The 21,922-nt window shown below is 42.7% G+C and overlaps 1 protein-coding gene across 3 annotated transcripts in view; it reads right to left on the bottom strand.

Annotated features, from left to right (window-relative positions):
- The window catches only part of ttll5 (tubulin tyrosine ligase-like family, member 5), a 206,760-nt gene that overhangs the window by 38,008 nt on the left and 146,830 nt on the right, over positions 1-21,922 (bottom strand). For all 3 annotated transcript variants that reach the window (XM_051723166.1, XM_051723165.1, XM_051723168.1), the window contains one exon: positions 15,421-15,601. In XM_051723166.1, coding sequence (XP_051579126.1) covers positions 15,421-15,601 — 181 coding nt within the window. The remainder of the gene's footprint in view (positions 1-15,420; positions 15,602-21,922) is intronic.

Raw genomic sequence — 21,922 nt, 5'->3', positions numbered from 1 at the left:
TTTTACAGACATCGCTAATCCCATGTGAATCAATGGTAAATATTACAGACGCCCGCAGTAATAATTACTTTACAGACCTATGTCAGGAAAACTAATCCTGTCCGAAAAAGGCTTTTGTGTCATCCTGGACTTACACTGGTACCTAGCGGTGTGGATGTAGCATCATTTAAAATAGTTTTCAGTTTCAGATGCCATTGCAGAAATTCAGAGTCAGCCATGATTACTTTAGTCAATGAGTGAAAGTGTCAAATAACAGGACAGTTACTGAGATTAAGAGAGTAATATTCTGCTGTTCATGTGATTCTAACATGTGCGGATCCTCTCCATGTAGAATAAAACAGCTTTTATAAGGTTACTGATATGACTGGAGTCTTCATTTTAATAAGAGTGCTCATGATTTCCTACATATATTGCAAAATTTCAAATCATGTCTTTAGGTGGTCAACTTTTTTAATGAGGAGAAAATTACTGAGTGCACCTTTAAATATTCACAGTTCATCCAGTTTCTTCTAAAGGAAAAGCTTGAGTTTCAGTGACTTGCCATCTTGACGCTTCAATGACAACACACATCCTTATTCATAAAACACAAGTGGAACACAATTCTGTGTAAATCCTTCATAAAATTGAGACATAAGAAAGTACACCAGAAAACTTTCAGGTGGATGGATGAATAGATGGAGAACACAACCACACATAAATGAAGGGGTGAGACTATAAAACATGCAGAAGGAAGGAAGGGAGGAAGGATGGATGGATGGAGAACACAACCACACATAAATGAAGGGGTGAGACTATAAAACATGAAGGAGGAAGGAAGGATGGATGGATGAATGGATGGAGAACACAACCACACATAAATGAAGGGGTGAGACTATAAAACATGAAGAAGGAAGGATGGATGGATGAATGGATGGAGAACACAACCACACATAAATGAAGGGGTGAGACTATAAAACATCCACAATGCAGAAAACGAACGCACGCACGCACGCACACACAGGTTTCACTGATGAGTTCATTTGGCCCTCAAAAGTGTGGACAAAACTCTCTATATATACTAAACGTACCACACAGGTCAAAGTCTGAGTCTGACCCCTGTGTGACAAAGTTTATGCTAGAATTTTGATGTTTGATATAAATGACTTTGTCTAATAAATGTATTTTTCTTTGCTGTTCATGTTTGACAGCATATTTGAGCGTCATTGCAAAATCTGACACTTCAACACAAGTGGTTTAGAAATATGCTACAATTTAAAATTGCTGGCAGCGCCATGCAAGGGTCGGACGTGTGAATGGCGAACTCTGCACACTTTGCTAGTTTTTAATTATTTTTGTGTCATAAACCAGTGAGATTCGATACACCCTGTTCCATAACTGTTCTATGAAGCCAATATGTCAAAAGATTCAAAATCCTCAGGCTCTGGAGACATTAAAAGACACTTATGTGCTCAAGCTGATACCCCTGACAGGGCCGCAGACCAGGGCCTCAGTTTGGACAGTGCGGCTGGAGAGATCCAGCATCAGCTCTCCAGCATGTCAGTGATGCTGGCGAAGGACATAACGGACCTGGAGGATCTTGTTGTGATACATCAATTGATTACGGCCATGGAGACGAAATTCTCTGAGTTGGTTACAAGATTGGGGGACGTCGAGAAATGGATTGATTATCTGGAGTCATCGGAGAGGGATATAGTTGCTAACCTGCTAGCGACCAAGGCAGATTTGCAGTGCGTCTGGGAAAAGTTGGAAGACCTTGAGAATCGTAATCGGCGAAACAATGTCCGAGCTGTTGGAATTCCTGAGAATGAAGAAGGCCGAGATATGGTGAAATTCCTAGATGAGCTCTTCCCGAGTCTGCTCGACATAACAGGCCATAAGCTGGAAATCGAGCGAGCTCACAGGGTCCTGGCTCGGAGATCCGTAGAGGGAGACAGGCCCCACCAATTCTGGCCAAAATTCTGAGATTATCCGATAAAGGTCTCATGTTACGCGAGGCGAGGAGTAAAGGAAGGCTTTCTTGGAAGATCCACAGCATTTTCTTGTTCCCAGACTTTGCGAATTCGACAAGAGAGAAACGTGATCGATTCAAGGAATGCAAGAAACTCTAACATCAACATAAGATCGCTTTTGCACTGATGTTTCCGTCCAAACTGAGAATAGATACTAAGGATGGCCGCAAAATATTTACATGCCCACAGCAAGCAATGTCCTTCATAAAGACAATTGAGTGAGTAAGCCATTTGTTGATTTTCATGTTGCTGCCTAGTGGGCCTGACTCACTGAACATCACTTGATTGTCCGAGGAAGCTGGGCGGCTTTTTTGTTTCTTTTTGTTCTGGTTCCACCTAGTGGCTGGAGTTTGCTTTGTGGAATAACACTCCTTCAAGAAACTTCTGCATCGAAGGAGGGTCGCTTTTACACTGACATTCCCGGCCTGATTGAGAAAAGATGCTAAGGATGGCCACAAAATATTTTCTTGTTCCCAACAAGTATTGTCTTTTATAAAGTCATTGGAATGAGTAAGTCATTGTGTGGCGCTCACTTTGCAGCCAAGTGGACCTGACTCACTGACATTCACTTGACCGTCCGAGGAAAATGGGCGCCTTTTTATTTATTTTTGTGCTGGTTCCGCCTAGTGGCTGTAGTTTGTTTTGTGTAGTAACACTCCTTTGGGACAGTTGTGGATGAATCTGCTCGTTCTTTGTGCTTATGCCTCCTACTGGATGGAGTTTGTTTTGTGGATTATTTTTTTGCAGGACATTGGAATGATTAGGTCATCTGCTGCACTTATGAAACAGCCGGCTCACTGAATATTCGTTTGACTGTCCGAGGAAACTGAACGTTTTTGATTTATTTTTTTATTTGATTTATATATTTATTTTATTTTTGTGTGTGTGTGTGTGCTGGTTCCGCTAGAGGCTGGAGCTTGTTTTGGGGAGGAACACACCTTCGGGACAGTATGTGGATGAATCTACACGTTCTTTGTGTTTACTCTGCCTATTGGCTGAGTTCGTTTTATAGATTTTCTTCTGTTATGTAATTCTGTCTCACAAAATTTGTATAGAAACACCTGACTTGAGCAATCTGACAGCAAAGTTGTCGCAGGGGCATACATGGACTGTTTGAGTTTAGAGGGATGGACACCAGTTGGTGCTGTCGTTTGGCGGGGTTAATGGGCACATTTTTCTTTTTTCTGTTTGTTTGGTTCAGGGGGAAGTTCGGGGTTTGATTGTTGCACTAATGGGGAATGTGGTCTTTATAATCTTGTTTTTGACACACAATCTATTTTTTCTAATATATCAAAAGGTCAAATGTTAATATGAGTGGATTGTCTCTCTCCACGTGGAATGTGAATGGGTTGGGGCACCCCATAAAAAGAAGGAAGGTTATTTCTTTTCTTAAGCGTAAGAAATATGATATAGTGTTTCTTCAAGAAATGCACCTTTCCCCGCAGGAAGCTTTAAAATTTGGATAGATATGGGGTGGACTTATTTTCTTTAGTGCTGGCTCGAGTAAGAGCAGGAGAGTCATTACATTGATAAGTAAACATCTACAATTCAAATGTCTTAAACGGAGTAAAGATAAATTAGGAAGAGTCATTACTGTTTTAGCAGAAATTCAGGGGCAAAAGTTGATTTTGGCTAATATTTATGCACCTAATGTTGATGATCAGGGCTTTTTTATAGATCTTGAAGGGATGTTGCAAGCCGCTGGCACCCATCATGATATAATATTGGGAGGAGACTTTAATCTTTTGATGGACTCAGTCCTTAATCACAGTGAAGCAAAAGTGTGCAAGCCTCCTAGAGCAACAGTGATGCTTCACAGGATGTGTAAAAATCTTGGTCTTACATATATATAAGTCCCTCATTTCATTTGTTGTTGATTGCTCAATTGGAAACATTTTAGTCTCAGATCACGCCCTGGTGTGTTTAGAGGTGTTGCCACATATTGAGAAAAGGAAATCATATAGTTGGCGCTTTAATGAATCCCTTTTGCAAAATCCTGAATTCCAACAAATGCTAAAGGCTGAAATCAATGTTTAAATGGAGACCAATTGGTCCTCAGTATCCTTTGTGGGAGTGGCTTGGGAGGCACTTAAGGCAGTTCTTAGGGGTCAGATCATACAGTATGTCTCATTCACCAAAAAATCCAAAGCACAAGAACTCGTGTAATTGGAAGGAAATATTAAAAGTGCCGAGGCAGAGCTGAAGCACCGAATATCGGCCCGAATGAAATACAGATATAATACTATTTTGTCACGGAAAGTGGAGTTTTGGCAATTTAGGGCAAGACAGTCATACTTTGAGTCGGGGGACAAAGCAGGGAAGCTTTTGGCTAGATATTTAAAGCAGAGAGTCTTTTTCTACCATTCCCTCACTGAAATCTGGTGGTGATTACATATTTACCTCAGCCATTGATATTAATAATGCTTTTAAAGAATTCTATCTTGATCTTTACAGTTCCACATCTTCGTCTACTGATGAAGATATTAGAAACTTTGTGGAACCCTTAGAACTCCCTAAACTGACGACTGAGCAAAACAAATCTCTTGATTCTGAGATAACATTGGAAGAGCTTGGTGAGGTAATTAAGGCCATGCCTACAGGTAAGGCTCCGGGGCCAGATGGTTTTTTAGATCTTATGCTACAGAACTGGCTCCACTTTTGTTAGAAGTTTATACGGAATCATTAAAAAATGGAAAGTTTCCGCCAACCATGACACAAGCCCGGATCAGTCTGATTCTTAAAAAGGACAAAGATCCAAACAAGTTTAAGAGTTATCATCCAATTTCCCTGATCCAGCTAGATGTTAAAATATTGACAAATTTGGCTAACCAATTAAGTAAAGTTATGACATCTCTAATACATATAGATCAGGTGGGGTTTATTCAGGGCTGTAGCTCTTCTGATAACATTAGGCATTTCATCAATATCATGTGGTCAGTAGTGAATGATCAGCCTCTGGTTGCTGCCATCTCACTTGATGCCGAAAAGGCATTTGATATGGTAGAAAGGAATTATCTTTTTAAGATTTTGGAAATATATGGGTTCAGGAATACCTTTATTGGATGGATTAAGTTACTTTATAGACACATTGTAGTGGCGGTACAAACAAATGGATTAATTTCATTATATTTTACTGTGGATAGAGGCACCCGGCACGGTTGCCCTCTTTCCCCATTATTGTTCTGACTTGCCCTGGAACCATTAGCAGCCGCAATAAGAAAAAATGATGATTTTCCAGGGCTGGTGGCGGGAGGTGTGGCGCATAAGCTTTTGCTTTATGCAGATGATATTTTATTTTTCATCTCCGACCCCACTAGATCTATGCCTTGCCTCCACAGAATTACTAATTCCTTTTCTAAGTTCTCATGATACAGAGTCAGTTGGTTTAAATCCGAAGCTTTGGCTTTGACAGTGTACTGCCCGGTAACAGCTTTCCAGCCAGGCGCCTTCCAGTGGCCCAGACAGGGCATTAAGTATTTGGGCATTTTATTCCCAGCAAATTTGTCTGATTTAGTTAGAGTTAATTTTGACTCCTTAAAAAGGTTTTCGAGTGATGTGGGCAGTTGGGCTTCATTACATTTGTCTATGATTGAGAAGGATGCAAAGCATTTCTATCAAACTAACCAGAGAAGTTAAGTTACACCCTGTTATCTCGCATTTGCACTCGGTATGGACAAAAGTGTCCAGAGTGTTTAATTCTGACTTTGGCAGTGGGGGCGTGGTCAAGCATCTCTCCGGAGAGAGAGAAAGCGGTAAGGGTGCTTACACCTGAGCTAAATTATGTCTAACACCTGTTTCTAATTTCAGTGAGCACGGGAGAGCGGCTTAAAAAGAGCCACACCGCCAGCAGTTGGGGAGAGAGACTGGCACAAGAAAGGCCACGGTGCTACAGAAGCTATTGTGATGTTTGTGTTATGAAGCTAAAGTGTTAAAGTAAATATTTGCCTGTGAAACTGTAAGCATCAAGGTGGACAAATTAAACGCCTACCTGAACCGAGAAACCTTGCTTCTCGCCTCCTCCTTTCCATTGAAAAGTGTTACACTGGTGCCGAAACCCGGGAAAAGTTTGGTTGAAGATGGATGGAAGTCGCCCTGTAAAGTCCTCCCAGTTGGCGGAGATCCTCCAAGCCCTCGCTGGCTTACATCGGAACGACCAGCAAACACTGCTTGAGCTCCAGCAAGATCAAGATCGCCGGTTTGTGGAGCTCCTGCGCGCTCAAGCAGAGGACCGGCAGGTGATCCGGAGCCTCCTCAGCCAGGAGGCGTCCCCAGCCGCAACCCTGGACACTCACACGCCGTTGCCCCCACCTGCGTTACAGAAGACAGGGATGGCGGACGACCCTGAGGCGTTCCTGGATTTGTTTGAGCGTACCGCCGAGATCTGGGGCTGGCCGCTTGGCCAGTGGGCGGCCCAACTTATTCCGCTGTTGTCCGGGGAAGCCCAGCTCGCGGCTCAACAACTGCCGGCGAAGAGCCTCCTGGCTTACAGTGACTTGAAGAAAGCCATCCTACAACGGGTTGGTCGGAGTCCGGAAGAGAATCGTCAACTCTTCCGGAGCCTGAAGCTGGAGAACTCTGACCGCCAGCCCATTCGCCCAATGACGCCTGCCGAAGATGGCTGCTAGTGGGGGACCGCGGCGTCGACGGGATCATCGACCAGGTGGTACTGGAGCAATTAATACATCGACTGCCAAAAGGGATGGCGGAGTGGGTCCAGTGCCACCGTCCGGCGTCACTGGAGGAAGCCGTCCGGCTTGCGGAGGACCACATGGCGGTGATCCCGAGGGCGGAAGAGCCCTCCTACTCTCTCACCCCTCCCCCTGTGTTTTCCCCTGTCTCATCCCCCTCCCCTCTCTCCTCTCGTTCTGCTCTCTCCCCAGGGCCCGTTCCTGCCCCACGCAGGCGAGGAGGACTTCAGCCACCGAGACCAGCTCCCCGGGCATGGGAGGCGACACCTCCCCTACCCCGATGCCCCGCCGCTCTCCCTCTCAGGTGAAGGTGCCCGCCGACGCAGGTGCGGGCATGGCGCCTGGGCCAGCCTGCTGGAGGTGCGGGGACCCGGACCACTTCCGGGATCAGTGCCCTCTGATGGAGCTGGGGACAGTGGTGCGGGTCTCCGACTTCCCGCAGGCTGCCCCCGACCGGGCTGGAGCGTACCGGATACTGGTAAATGTCAAGGGGGGTACTCACCAAGCGTTGGTGGACACCGGGTGTAATCAAACCACTATCCACCAACGCTTGGTTCAACCCGAGGCTTTGGGCACAGCTAAAACGGTGAGAGTGAAGTGTGTGCACGGGGATATTCACAAGTATCCTGTGGTGACTCTGACGCATAGACTGGAGGCTGCGGTTAGTTCCCGTCTCACCCATCCGCTGATTTTGGGGACGGATTGGCCTGACTTTAGAGATTTATTGAAGGGAATTTGTGCAGATGGGTCCTGTACTAAATTAGGGAGATGTGCAATGTGCGATGCTCTGGCAGGGGAGGCAGAGCCGGGGCCGTCCTCGACAGCTCCATGTCATAATGACGAGAGAGGGGGAGAGGCTGCAGCCCCTCCCCTTCTCAGGGAATTCCTTGAGGGAGATTTCCCTTTGGAGCAGTCACAAGACGAAACCCTCAAACACGCCTTCGACCAAGTGAGAGTCATCGATGGTCAACGACTCCAGCCGGACATCGCCCTTTCATACCCCTATTTTGCAATTATAAATGAGCGGTTGTATAGAGTGACACAGGACGCTCAGACTAAAGAAGATACAACACAACTTTTGATCCAACGGAGCCGTCGGGAAATGGTATTCCAGGTGGCTCATTATAATCCCATGGCGGGTCACTTAGGAGAAAGGAAAACACTGAACCGTCTAATAGCCCGCTTCTATTGGCCGGGCATTGGCGGCGATGTACGCAGGTGGTGTGCGACATGCCGCGAATGCCAGCTGGTTAACCCACCGGCCACCCCAAAAGCGCCATTGCGCCCTCTTCCGTTGATCGGGGTCCCCATTGAGAGAATTGGAATGGACCTCGTCGGGCCATTAGAACGGTCAGCACGTGGACATGGCTTTGTAATGGTCCTAGAGGACTATGCAATGCGATATCCGGAAGCAGTGCCTCTTCGCAACATCTCAGCATGCAGTGTTGTGGAGGCACTCTTCAAAATAATCTCCCGGGTGGGGATTCCGAAAGAAATCCTCACCGATCAAGGCACAACGTTTATGTCACGGACATTACGCGAACTGTACGAATTGTTAAGTATTAAATCAATTCGCACCAGCGTGTACCATCCTCAAATGGATGGCCTGGTGGAATGATTTAATAAAACCCTCAAAAACATGATTTGTAAGTTCGTGCACAACGATGCTAGAAATTGGGATAAATGGCTCGACCCCCTGTTATTTGCAGTACGAGAGGTCCCGCAAGCCTCCACTGGCTTCTCCCCATTCGAGCTGCTGTATGGGCGACACCCATGCAGTGTGCTTGATGTATTGCGAGAGGCCTGGGAGGAGGGACCTTCAAATAGTAAGAATGAAATTCAATACGTTCATGATCTTAGAGCAAAACTCCACACTTTGGGGCAACTAACACAGGAGAATTTGTTCCAAGCTCAAGAACGGCAGCGCCGACTGTATGACAGGGGAACTCAGCTAAGGGAATTTTCACCGGGAGATAAAGTGCTTGTATTACTTCCCACATCAAGCTCTAAATTACTCGCCAAGTGGCAAGGACCCTTCAAGGTCACACGACGAGTGGGAGATCTCGATTATGAGGTTAAACGAACTGATAGAGGGGGCACACGTGAAATATACCACCTCAATCTCCTGAAATTGTGGAGGGAGGTGGTCCCTGTGACGTTGGCTACGGTAGTTCCCGAGAAGGCGGAGCTCGGACCGGATGCGAGTTCAAAACATAAACAGTACACCTAGGTCACTTGCGGAGACCACCTCTCACCGAGTCAACTCGAAGAGGTTGCCAGGTTACAGCAGGAGTTTGCAGATGTGTTCTCCCCTCTAACGGGGTGTACGAACCTCATTCACCACCACATCGAGACCGAGCCGGGGGTCGTGGTACATAGCCGCCCCTACCGATTACCCGAACACAAGACGAAAATAGTTCGGGAAGAATTGGGTGCAATGCTCGATATGGGGGTAATAGAAGAATCCAACAGTGATTGGTCCAGCCCAGTTGTTCTAGTGCCTAAGAGCGACGGGTCTGTACGGTTCTGTGTGGATTATAGGAAAGTCAACGCGGTGTCTAAATTTGATGCGTATCCAATGCCTCACGTTGATGAGTTGCTCGATCGGTTGGGCACTGCTCGATTTTATTCGACATTGGATTTGACGAAGGGTTATTGGCAGATCCCCTTGACACCAATTTCCCGGCCTTCTCCACACCGTTCGGATTACACCAGTTTGTGACCCTTCTGTTCGGTTTGTTTGGGGCCCCGGCTACGTTTCAGCGTCTCATGGACCGAATCCTCAGACCACATTCAGCTTACGCCACAACCTATTTAGATGACATCATCATCTACAGCAATGATTGGCAGCAGCACATGCAACATCTGAGGGCAGTTCTGATATCGCTGCGCTGAGCGGGACTCACAGCAAACCCAAAGAAGTGTGCGATTGGGCAGGTGGAGGTATGGTATCTGGGGTTCCACTTGGGCCACGGGCAGGTGCGTCCCCACCAGCACCGTGGAAAAGGAGTGTCTCGCCATCAAGTGGGCGGTCCTCACTCTCCGATACTACCTGTTGGGGCGGACCTTCACCCTCTGTTCCGATCACACCCCTCTCCAGTGTCTCCACCGCATGAAAGATACCAACGCGCAGATCACCCATTGGTATCTGGCTCTTCAGCCGTTTAAGTTCAAGGTGGTCCACAGACCGGGAGCGCAGATGGTTGTCACCAACTTCCTTTCCAGGAATTGGGGGGGGGGGAGTGGTAGGCAGGCCGGATGCCTCCCTGGCCTGAGTCGGGCGGTGGGGATATGTGGCAGTGGGGTCGTGGTCAAGCATCTCTCTGGAGAGAGAAAAACACCTGTCTCTAATTTCAGTGAGCATGATAGAGTGGCTTAAAAAGAGCCACACCACCAGCAGTTGGGGAGAGAGACTGGCACAAGAAAGGCCACGGTGCTACAGAAGTTATTGTGATGTTTGTGTTATGAAGTAAATGTTTGTCTGTGAAACTGTAAGCATCAAGGTGGACAAATTAAATGCCTACCTGAACCGGGAAACCTTGCTTCTCACCTCCTCCTTTCCATTGAAAAGTGTTACACTGACATTTATTTAAATGTAGTCTCAAGCATATGGCTGAACCCAAAATGATGTATTAATAAGTCCCCTTTCTGCTGGTCAGAGTGGATTGAGAGGGGGGTTACTACACTCGAGAGTGGAGTGTTGAGATCTTTTGAAAATATGGTTCAACATTTTGGATTCCCAGATCTCAGTTCTTTAGGTATTTACAGCTGCGCCACCTGCTCTGTACTATTTTTGGGAGTAGCATACAACCCCCTAAAGCGGCAGATACTCTGGGAGTGGTGATTACTGCTTTTGGAAAAGGTTATGAGTCATCAGTATATTACTCCCTGTTAATTCAGAGTCTGGGGGATGGAGCTTTAACTTCTATCAAGAGATTATGGGAGAAGGATTTAAACTTGGTATTGGAGGAGGGAGTGTGGGCTAGGATTCTAAAAAAATGTCAAGTGTGTATCTAGAGAAGCAAGGGTGCATCTGATGCAATTAAAGATTTTGCATTGATTCTATTGGACCCCCTCTAGATTGTATAGGCTTGGTCTTAAAGACACACCCACCTGCTGGTGATGCCAGTTGGAGGATGGAGATATAACCCATGCTTTCTGGTCTTGTCCTAGGATTCAGGAGTTTTGGTTGAGAGTCCAGAATTTTGTTTGCAAGGTCCTGGGCACTCAAATTCTGTTCTGTCCCAGACTTTGTGTGTTGGGTGATGGGGCGGTTATTGATATAAACGATAGGTATATAAAAAGGTGGGTCCTCACCAGTGTGATGATCGGGAAACAGATAATTCTGAGGGGATGGAGATCAGCGGTTGCTCCCTCTTTTTATGAATGCTGCACCGAATTTGGCAAGGTGCCGTCATTTGAAGAGATGTCATATAGACGGCTTGGCAGTTCAGTTGCATATGACAGGAAATGGGGCAGGTTTTTGGCCTTTTTCAGTGTTGGGGTGTTCCTCCTAAAGTCCACAATCATCTCCACCGTTTTGAGCGTGTTCAGCTCAAGGTTGTTTTGACTGCACCATACAGCCAGCTGTTCAACCTCCCTTCTGTATGCAGACTCATCGTCATCTCGGATGAGGCCGATGACAGTGGTGTCGTCTGCAAACTTCAGGAGCTTGACAGAGGGGTCCTTGGTGATGCAGTCAATGGTGTAGAGGGAGAAGAGTAGTGGGGAGAGCACACATCCCTGGGGGGCACCAGTGCTGATTGTACAGGTGCTGGAAGTGAGTTTCCCGTCTCACAAGCTGCTGCTTGTCCGTCAGAAAGCTGGTAATCCACTGACAGATAGACATGGGAACAGAGAGTTGGTGTAATTTATTCTGGAGTATAGCTGGGATGATGGTGTTGAAAGCCAAACTGAAGTCCACAAAAAGGATCCTTGCATATGTCCCTGGTCTGTCCAGATGTTGCAGGATATGATGCAATCCCACGTTGACTGCATCATCCACAGACCTGTTTGCTCAATAAGCAAATTGAAGGGGATCTAGAAAGGGTCCAGTGATGTTCTTCAGGTGGGCCAACACCAGTCTCTCAAATGACTTCATGACCACAGACGTCAGGGCGACAGGTCTGTTGTCATTAAGTCCTGTGATTTTTGGTTTCTTTGGGACAGGAATAATGATTGAGCATTTGAAGCAGCATGGGACTTCACACTGCTCCAGTGATCTATTGAAGATCTGTGTGAAGATGGGGGCCAGCTGGTTAGCACAGGATCTAAGACATGCAGGTGAAACGCCATCTGGGCCTGAACCTTTCCTCGTCTTTTGTTTCCGAAAGACGTGGCTCACATCATCTTCACAGATCTTAAGTGCAGGTTGAGTAGCAGGAGGTGGGAGGAGGGGGGTTGCAGGAAGTGTTGGTGTTTGTGTAAAGTGAAGGTAAGAGTGGGTGTGGGGTGTGAGATTGGGCCTTTCAAATCTACAGTAGAACACATTCAGGTCATCAGCCAGTTGTTGGTCCACCACAGGGTTGGGGGTAGGAGTCCTGTAATTCATAAGTTGTTTCATGCCACTCCACACTGATGCAGGGTCGTTAGCTGAAAACTTGTTTTTCAGCTTCTCAGAGTAGCTTCTTTTAGCCACTCTGATTTCCTTATTCAGTGTGTTCAGTGGTACAGCAAGAATTTTTCTCATCCTTTTTTCCCTTTAACTTTGGAGCCTGAAGACCTTTTTTTTTTCCCTTCCCCTGGGTTTTGTGAACGGCTGGTCTCATCAATTTTTCCCTTCATAAGAATTGTTCATGGATATGAAATTCTTAATTGTCGTATTTATTTTGTTATAACCCACAAGGCATTGATGAACACTGATTTATTTATGTTGGTATACTCATCAGTGGCTGTTGATGTTGTAAGGTATTAAAAGGTAAATGTTCCTAGGCTTACACTATAATTTGCTGTGCTCAAATATTGTACTACTGAGTCATGTGATGAATGTCTGTCTGAGATCTGAATTAATTGATTAATAGAGAAAAGTTCAAACAGAACCTTCCTGTTCCTTGTGTTATTTTAAATTTATAAGAGAACTATTTGTCTATTGCATTTATACAGACTGTCATGTTAAGGTTAACTGAATTTAATTTAATTTAATAACTGTGGTGGTTTTAACCCCTGACACCCGAACCCAACCTATTAAGGCCAACACCACTACAGATGTCAGTGTAAGGTCCATGATGACATAAACACAAAAGTAACTGAGTGCAACTTTAAGACAAAATTAGTTTATAATAGTAAGAAACTGTTTTTTTGTTTTTGTAGTTACAAATAGTAACAAAATAAGAAGAATTTCAGTACAAACATGAACAGAAAAAAAACTCCACATTATTAACATTATAACAACAAAACCAAATTTTCTGAAGATGTCAATGGTGCTTACCCAAGCAAAACTAGGGTGTTCTGGGTGTTTGCCAGGGTGTTGCTATGCAGTTGCTAGAGTGTTCTGGGAGGTTGCCAGGTGGTTATTAACCCAAGTCACTAAATATTGCTCAGATCTCCATCCTTTAATGTTCTGTTGTGTTGTGGACTATTTCAGCTGTTTTTTTTTTTTTAAATTATTATTATTGAGCATTCACAACACTACATACAGTATAGTAAAATTTAAATACATTCAACACATAAACAATATCAAGAGTATTGCAATTGTGTTGTAGCTTCATTCCTTTAGTTTATTTTGTAATTTCTTGTGTTATTCACCAGAGGGCCACCGTAGTAGCATATTTACCAAACCAGTCACAGCAGTTGACTTACATTTCCTATCATAAACTCCAGCACCATTCCACCACTCAACTAGATTGGGTTGGGTACAACCAGCTGTGACATTATTTATGCCATTTACTTTTTCTTTTTGACTTCTATTTCTGGTAATTTTAACTTTTAATATCAGTTATTTTAGTACTGATTTATTTTTATCATGAGCTACTTTGACTTTAACCTGAGTAAAAGTAAGGTTAACTTTATGGAAATTGGCTCAAACTCTGAACAAATGTTTAGGACTGCCCCCTGATAGTCGACCAAATGTTAGTTGATGAGAAGAGTCTTGGTCGACCAAGTTTTGGTTGGTCGCAGAAAAAAAAACACTGAATAATTACCAGAACACTGGTAATACCGCTGGTTGGACGGTAGGTGGTACTATGGGGTAATTTTCGTTAAGCAGGGTTAGGGTTAAGCCTACACAATAAAGCAAGACACCTTGATTTCAAACTTTGAACTTTATTTTTTATTTATTTTAACTAAAAATTCAAATGAAACTGGAAAAAAATTAAGTGCAATTAAAATGTGTGTTGTGAAACTTTTTGAAAGATGGTTTTACAACAGTTGTGAAGGGCAACATCTCTCTGGCAAAGAACCTTCTTCATCTGTGTATTCTCTACCGGTCGGGTATTTCATTGTCCGGGAAAATACATCATGTGTGAATAAACTTGTTTTGTTCCCTCCTTCACCATATATATATCTCGCAATATCCAATTACATCGGAAACCCCCGGGCTGATGGATCGGTGAATATTCTTGCTTTAGTGATTTTGCATTGAAAATTAAATTATTTAAAAAACGAAAACCTTAAATCAAATACATTTCTAAATTCAAACTGCACTCCAAACGAAATGAAAAAGCAAATAAAATAATGAAGTGATAAAAAAATAATATACATATATATATAAGTAACCACCTTTCCATTTACCGTCAGGCAAGTGTCCGTCTAAACATGCAGGCGGAAAATTACTTACACAAATGAAGACATAAAAACAATTCTAAATGTAAAAATAATAATTATAATGATGATAATAATCACTGAAATATAAATCATGGTTGGAGGTGTTTTTGTATTATTTTATGTTTTAATCACAGATGTATAGGCTGCAGAGTTGCGTTCACAATGAACTGTTCTGTGGAAATAAAGTGAACTGAACTCAAAACATCTTCTGAGCTGAGATGTCTGAGGTCATTTGCAGCACTCATAGACGATACTGTTCTTGCAAAAAACATTTTCAGAAGACCGAAACAAAGAAAGAGTGAGAACCTTTTACATACATGTGTTCCACGAGACTGCACGCCTCCGAACAAACATACATGCACATAGACGGCTTTCCTGTCATCTGTTCTTAATAATATAATAAAGTGTGTTTCTTCAAGCACGTGTCTGTGTGTCTATGGGCAAATTATTTGTAATATTAATTTGATAATAATAATAATAATAATAATAATTTAATACATGGGAAAACAAGCCAAATATCATCTTGGCATCATCAAAGGCATCAGCTATTGATCACTCTGACCATCGTCGATCCCCGAGATCATCGTCTGTCGGCACAACCCTAATGTGCATTTCTCTCTATAAATTAACAAAATGTTCAGACAGTCTCCTTGCTGGTTTTTCTGACACATTCAGAATCATTACCGCTTTTGCCAGTGTCGCTGCGGCTCGCTTTTATATTTTAAAGGCTCATTATTACGGTTTGGTATTTCTCTGTAATGTAGAACAGTGTTAGCAATGTTACTTATAACATTCTTTCTCAGCCCTGGAACTCAAACCATTTTCTGATGCCCCCCAAAATATATATATTTAAGTAATTAAATTAATATCATAAATGTGCAACTAGTCGACTAATGGTTTAAATTAACGCCTATTAGTCGACTAGGAAAATCTTTGGTCGGGGGCAGCCCTACAAGTGTTACCTGGTGGCGTGTGCGACTGTGGTTCAGCAGTTGTCTGGATCGCAGTCTCTGCTGCTGCAGCTGTTGAATGGCAAATTGCAGCTGGTAGCTGCCTGCAATCGATGGCTTCTTCTGCTGAATGGACTGAATGCTGGCTGAATCTCCATCACACACTGACTCTGGTTCACACACAGCCTTCTCACTGCAGAGTACAGACAGAATCAACTGTCAACAGCACAAAACAAGCAGAGAAACAGCACTTCAGTGTGCCAGCGGCCTTGTTATGAACAGCACAAGAGCAGACCACTGCTGCCGTAGAAACATATCACTTATTAGATCATTACGTCATGGCTCATGAGCTGCCTGTGTGTCTTCTAAGGCAGCATCCTAACTGAAATGGAACCTAATTAGTGACTGATTTGGAGTGCTTTGCATAGGCACTAAAGCCTATAAATATAGTGAGTAGTGGAGGACCAATATGTTGCTTTTTTTTCAATAGTTCAGTCATGAAAACTCCCGGAAAGAATGTGGGTATGACATATTGGAAGCACTTTATAATATGGGTACATTTGTTAACATTTGTACTCTGCTGCTGCTGCAGAGTAAGTATGGAGACTTAAAACTGCTAGAACATACACAGACATACTGAAGCATGTGGACATGCTGCTACTGCACAGTTGGAAAAACACAAGACATGCTGATAGGCTGCTGCACAATTAGACATAAAACAATACACCATGTAACAGATACAGACCTATGGAGCTGGGGAGGAGGGTTTCAGAGAAAACTCTCGCAGAGCGCTGCAGCGAAACTGGCAAATTTAAATATTAGGCAAAGAGAGAGTATGCTAGTTGATTGGCTGACAGATAAGTTAAAAGAACCTATCAGCTTGCACCATTCAGAGTTTCATGCCTGTACTTAGTCATTTGATGCAGATGCCATTATGTAGAGAGCAGGGTGTCCCATATCTGTATGATATTAATATCTGCAGTCTTTTTAATTATTTAAAATGTTTCCCCTTACTCATGAGACAGGGTTTTTGGATAACAGGGGTGCAGCAGTCCAAAATCAACTGCATCAATGATCTGGTTTTATCTTGAGTTGTTGTTCACTCTGAAAACTTTTCTGATTTTTGCGGCCCAGAACCGACTTGTCTGCGGTGGAACAGTTCCAGATCACGGCACCCTGCCAATAGAAAAGTGACAAGGGTCTCCTCATCTGTAGGATTTTTATTGTGATAGGGGCAGTTCCACAGCAAAGTGCATTTTCATGGCAAACATCAGTGTCACAGAACACATGACCTCTATCTGCCCTGCACTTGCAATGTCAGCTTCCATCTTTGTCAGAGAGGCAGTGGCCAGAGCAGCAGTCACTTGTCTAACTGGATTATCTCTGGCTTTACAGAAGCACTTTGGCTTTTTGTTCACGTCTAAAGTGGCAGGGCCCCACAGCCCAGCTGCACACGCTCAATGTGGATTACAGAGAAAAAAATTCAGCCATAAGTTTTCCTCAGGCAAAATCTCTTAAAGTCAAGTGTAAAGACAACTCAAAGCACTGGAAACTTCAGACAAGCAGCAAAAATCTGCTTGTTTGGCATATTCAACTCAAATTCATTTGATTTGATTGTAATATGAACATCAAACATCAATCTGATTTTTACACCCATATGTGGTTTGAATTTTGAATAAAATCACATCTTGTGTCTTCTAAACCATTCTGCTGCTTAAGTCATTACTATAGCAACCAATGTAGATATAAAGGACATTGACGACACTGTTACAAAATTTGTGTGCCTTTACCAGTATCTGATTACTTATACGATGTCTGCCGATACCGATGATGACAGCTTGGTAGTCCTGCTTTTTATGTTATAATGTTTCAAATCAATGATAATTAATGAAGCAACTTTGAAAGAAATGTAAATAATAACTTTATTCTCTATGTCTCAACATGTCTTCTATGTTTCAGAGTAACTGGTCTCGATCTCTGCTTTAGCTTTAACAAACTCTACATATTCCTTGCTGTGTGGAGCTTTAAGGTGAGTAATCTAATTGGTTAAAAGTTTTAATGGTAGTTCCACCTCAGAAAATTCTTGCAGTGCAAAGCTTACAAATTGCAACACTGCTGTAATTATCACCCAATTAAAAGTAATTCCAACCAAAAAACATTTTCTTTTACACACAGCACGAGTTGTAGGCTAATTGTCTTGTGCGTTTTTTCACCCCTTTTTGATAATCTGCCCTGACCATTGGCTGTTTTAAAGTAATCAGCCGAGGTCCAATAGTGCATCTCCAGTTAAAATGTATTTAGAATACTAGCAAGATAAATAATTTTACAATAAAAACTAAATAATTTTAGAATTTATTAACTCTAAACATCATAAAAGCAATTCTAATCGAACAGGCAATATGAGAACAACAGAATCAAAGACACTTGGGAGTATAGTTGTGTGAAAAGAACCATCCATCCATTCAATTATCATTTTTAAAACAATTTGTGAGCTGGAAAAACTAATGGTGACTAATGACACGACCTCAAAGACCACCACCTCACCACATGAACATCAACATTAGTGTCATTGCTTCTAAAACAGACCTTTGCCATTTCATCACCTGAAAATATAAAAACAGCCTTCATTTACCCTGATGAGCCAAAACATTATTACAACTCACAGGTGGTGAATAACATTGATCATCTCCTAACAAGGCCACATGTCAAGGTCTGGGTAGATTAGATATAAAGTGAACAATCAGTTCTCATATTCAACGTGTTGAATGCAGGAGAAATGGGCAGGAGTAAAGATCTGAACGACTTTGACAAGGGCCAAATTGTTATGGCCAGACGACTGGATCAGAGCATCTCTGAAACGGCAAGACTTGTGGGGTGCTCCCGGTCAGCAGTGGTGAGTACCTTCTGACAGTGGTCCGAGGAGGGACAAACCACAAACCAGCGACAGGGTGTTGGGTGCCCAAGGCTCATTGATGCACGAGGGCAACAAAGGCTATCCCTTCTGATCTGAACTGACAGAAGGTGTACTGTGGCACAAGTCACAGAAAAGTTTAATGATGGTTACGGGAGGAATGTGTCACAACACACAGTGAATCGCACCCTGCTGCGTATGACCGGTCAGAGTGCCCATGATGTCTCCTGTCCAAAAAAAAAAAAGCACCTACAATGGGCACGTGAGCGTCGGAACTGGACCTTGGAGCAGTGGAAGAAGATCGCCTGGTCCGATGAGTCCCGTTTTCTTTTACATCATGTGGACGTTGTATATGTGTTTGTCGTTTACTTGGAGAAGTGATGGCACCAGGATGCACTGTGGTAAGATGACAAGCTGGAGGAGGGAGTGTGATGTTCTGAGCAATGTTCTGCTGGGAAACCCTGGGTCCGGCCATTCATGTGGACGTCCATTTGACACCAGCCACCTACCTAAACATAGTTGCAGACCAGGTACACCCCTTCATGGCAATGATATACCCTGATGGAAGTGGCCTCTTTCAGCAGGATAATGCGCCCTGCCACACTGCACACATTGTTCGGAAATGATTTGAGGAACATGATGAAGAGTTCAAGGTGTTGCCCTGGCCAACAATTTCCACAGATCTCAATCCGATTGAACATCTGTGGAATGTGCTAGACATACAAGTCTGATCCACGGCAGCTCCACCTCACAATTTACAGGACTTGATGGATCTGCTGCTAATGTCTTGGTGCCAGATACCATAGGACACCTTCAGGGGTCTTGTAGAGTCCATGCCTCAGTGGGTCAGTGCTGTTTTGGCAGCACGTGGAGGATCAACAGCATATTAGGTAGGTGGTCATAATGTTTTGACTTATTGGTGTAAATGCAGGTACTAGGGATCAATTCATTTGAACGATTAAGCTTATAAATCATCGATTAATTAATTTCAGGACAAATGGGTTCTGTAATCATGGCAACAGATGTTGATAAGGCTGTCGGTTCAGTCATTTGCAGCTAGAGGGCGCTTGTGCGCTGCAAGTCACATCTTGTCTGCATCACAGAAGAAGAACGACAATTAGTTTTGGATCGTTTCTCTATAAATTAACATCATGTTTTTTGCATACACCATGATAGTGTGTTAAGTACAACATGACAACAAACACTGTTGTTCTGCTGGTCTCCTTGTTTCATCCTATACCTACAATCATGTCAGTAATCTTCAGCAAAACACGAAGGCACATTCAACTGAGATCTCACCAGCACCAGAGAAGTGGTATGTTATGTAGGCTACTGTGTTTAAGCAGTGTGTTATTATTTGACTTAATTTCAAATAAACAAATAAGTCCAAATGACCAAAATATCACACAATCCACAACATGAAGTTTTAATGAACTCAAATATGTATCTTGTATACAAGTTATCATTAACAGTAATTAAACAATTCACAAATTTGTACTAAACATTGCCTAAATGTATTAAAATACACTGAACTAAGAATATTTTAAGAGGAAAATGGTAATACTTCTTAAGTATATTCATTTAAATTATATTATATATTAAATATAATATTATATATAAAGTAGGCTACATGCACATATTATTTGGAGTCCTAGATGTGCGTTTTGCGGTATTAACGTTTTATAAATTGATTGTTCATTTCCACAAGAATTGATTATGAAAATGTCTGAAAACTGACATCCCTAGCAGGTACTACAAATGTTTACAAGTAGGTCATTACATCACTGTGGTGGAGAAGAGGAGGACGTAGGGCCTTCACTGACCTTCTAAGAGTGTCCATTGAATGCATGTGCAAATATTGTAACGTGCCGATATGAAAAATAACACAACAATGCAAACCATAAACACATTAAACATAATTCCAATACATTGTGAATTGTGCTAAAAATAAAACTGCTTTGGGGATCTTTTGTTTCGCTTATATTAGTGAAACATAGGGTCTCATGGCACTGGATGTAAAGGTAGGACCCAGTGAGCAAGAAAGGTATGCCCTCAGAATGTGCCAGAGAATGTTAATACAGCCGTACAGTAGTGCAGCATTTCAAGAAAGAGCGCAATAAATGCAGTGTGATGTATGCTGTTGATGACAGGCATGAGTGTAGATTCAGCTCGGCTCCAGTGTGCCGTCTCTCTGGTGTCTGTGTTGACTCATTAACACAAAACTGTTATCCCAGAGTGGAATTTCTCACTCGCCAACCAGAGGAGAGTCTGTAAACTCCAAACCATCTGGGTCCAATTAAGGTGAAGACAAAGTTTTTATTAAACTGTTTTTACTCTCATAACCTCTGACAATAGGTATGTATGCATGATACCTTTGTTTCCGCTGTAAAATAGTATGATTCCTTGTTCAAATTTATGAACCAAACCAAAATTATTCACATTCAGCTGTTTTTTTTTTTCTGTGGTGCCACAGTCCTACATTACAAGTGCAAATTAACCAATTAATTTTCCTCATCAAAAGCAATGTGTTTTTAAAAAGTAAATATGTCCTAGACTCCATTATTTTTCCATAATTCTTTAGAGTCCTTTGAATCTTCTTAAAAAAGAACTAAACTCAGATTGTTTAAAAAGAGCAGATAATCAGGGCAGAATAATTCCTGTCAAAAGGGGAAAATGTGTCGGACAATTAGCCTACAACTCATGCTGTGTGTAAAAGAAAATGTCTCTTGTGTGGAATTACTTTGAATTGGGTGACAATGACAGCATAGTTGTTATTTGTAAGCTTTGCACTGCCAGAATTTTACTAGGTGGAGGAACTACCATTAAAACTTTTAACATAACTAATTTGATTACTTACCTTCAGGCTTGACACAGCAAGAAATATGACAAGTTTGTTAAAGCTAAAGCGGAGGCTGCTTCAGCTTCATTCAGAATTCAGGTAATGTGACTTGAGAAAGTTAATGCAAGTTAATAATGTGCTTTCTGTTTCAGTGTTTTGTTTATAACTGTGACCAGTTACTCTGAAACAAGGAAAACATGCAGAGACATAGAGAATAAAGTTATTTAAATTTCTGTCAAAGTTGTGTTTAATTATCAGTGATCTAAAACAAGGTAGCATAAAAAAGCAGAACCACCAAAATATCTGTATTGTATCGGCAGATGTTGTTCTAAATAATCAGATATCGTATTGGCACACACATTTTGTATCGGTGCATCCCTAATTAAATTAAACTCAAAATTATTATACAAAAGTAAAACATATTTCTGTAGTAATTTCTTTCTTCCTTCAGCAGAAAGAATAGTGTTAGATTTGGCACAACTGGTAAGGGTTCTCCTCCAGTCCCAGGCATGTGACAATAGGATAAGGGCAAGCAATGTTCCAGCTGTTATAGGGCAAGTTTGGAGTGGTGCAGGGTGATGGTGACAGTGTGGTGATCCAGACAACACAGCTTGTTGCATGGAGAGCTTGACCTCAGGAGCCAAAACTACATCCCATTACCACAGATGACAACATTTCATGACAGCTTCTGAAAAGATGACAGCAACATGCAGGTGACCTAAAGTTAAAAGCTTAAGTTAATATTGTTGCACTAGGTGATGGGG

This window comes from Myxocyprinus asiaticus, chromosome 17 (assembly GCF_019703515.2).
Source record: "Myxocyprinus asiaticus isolate MX2 ecotype Aquarium Trade chromosome 17, UBuf_Myxa_2, whole genome shotgun sequence".
NCBI classification, from domain to species: domain Eukaryota; kingdom Metazoa; phylum Chordata; class Actinopteri; order Cypriniformes; family Catostomidae; genus Myxocyprinus; species Myxocyprinus asiaticus.
The sequence above is the reverse complement of the archived record's forward strand: the minus strand, read 5'-3'. Positions and strand labels throughout refer to the sequence as shown.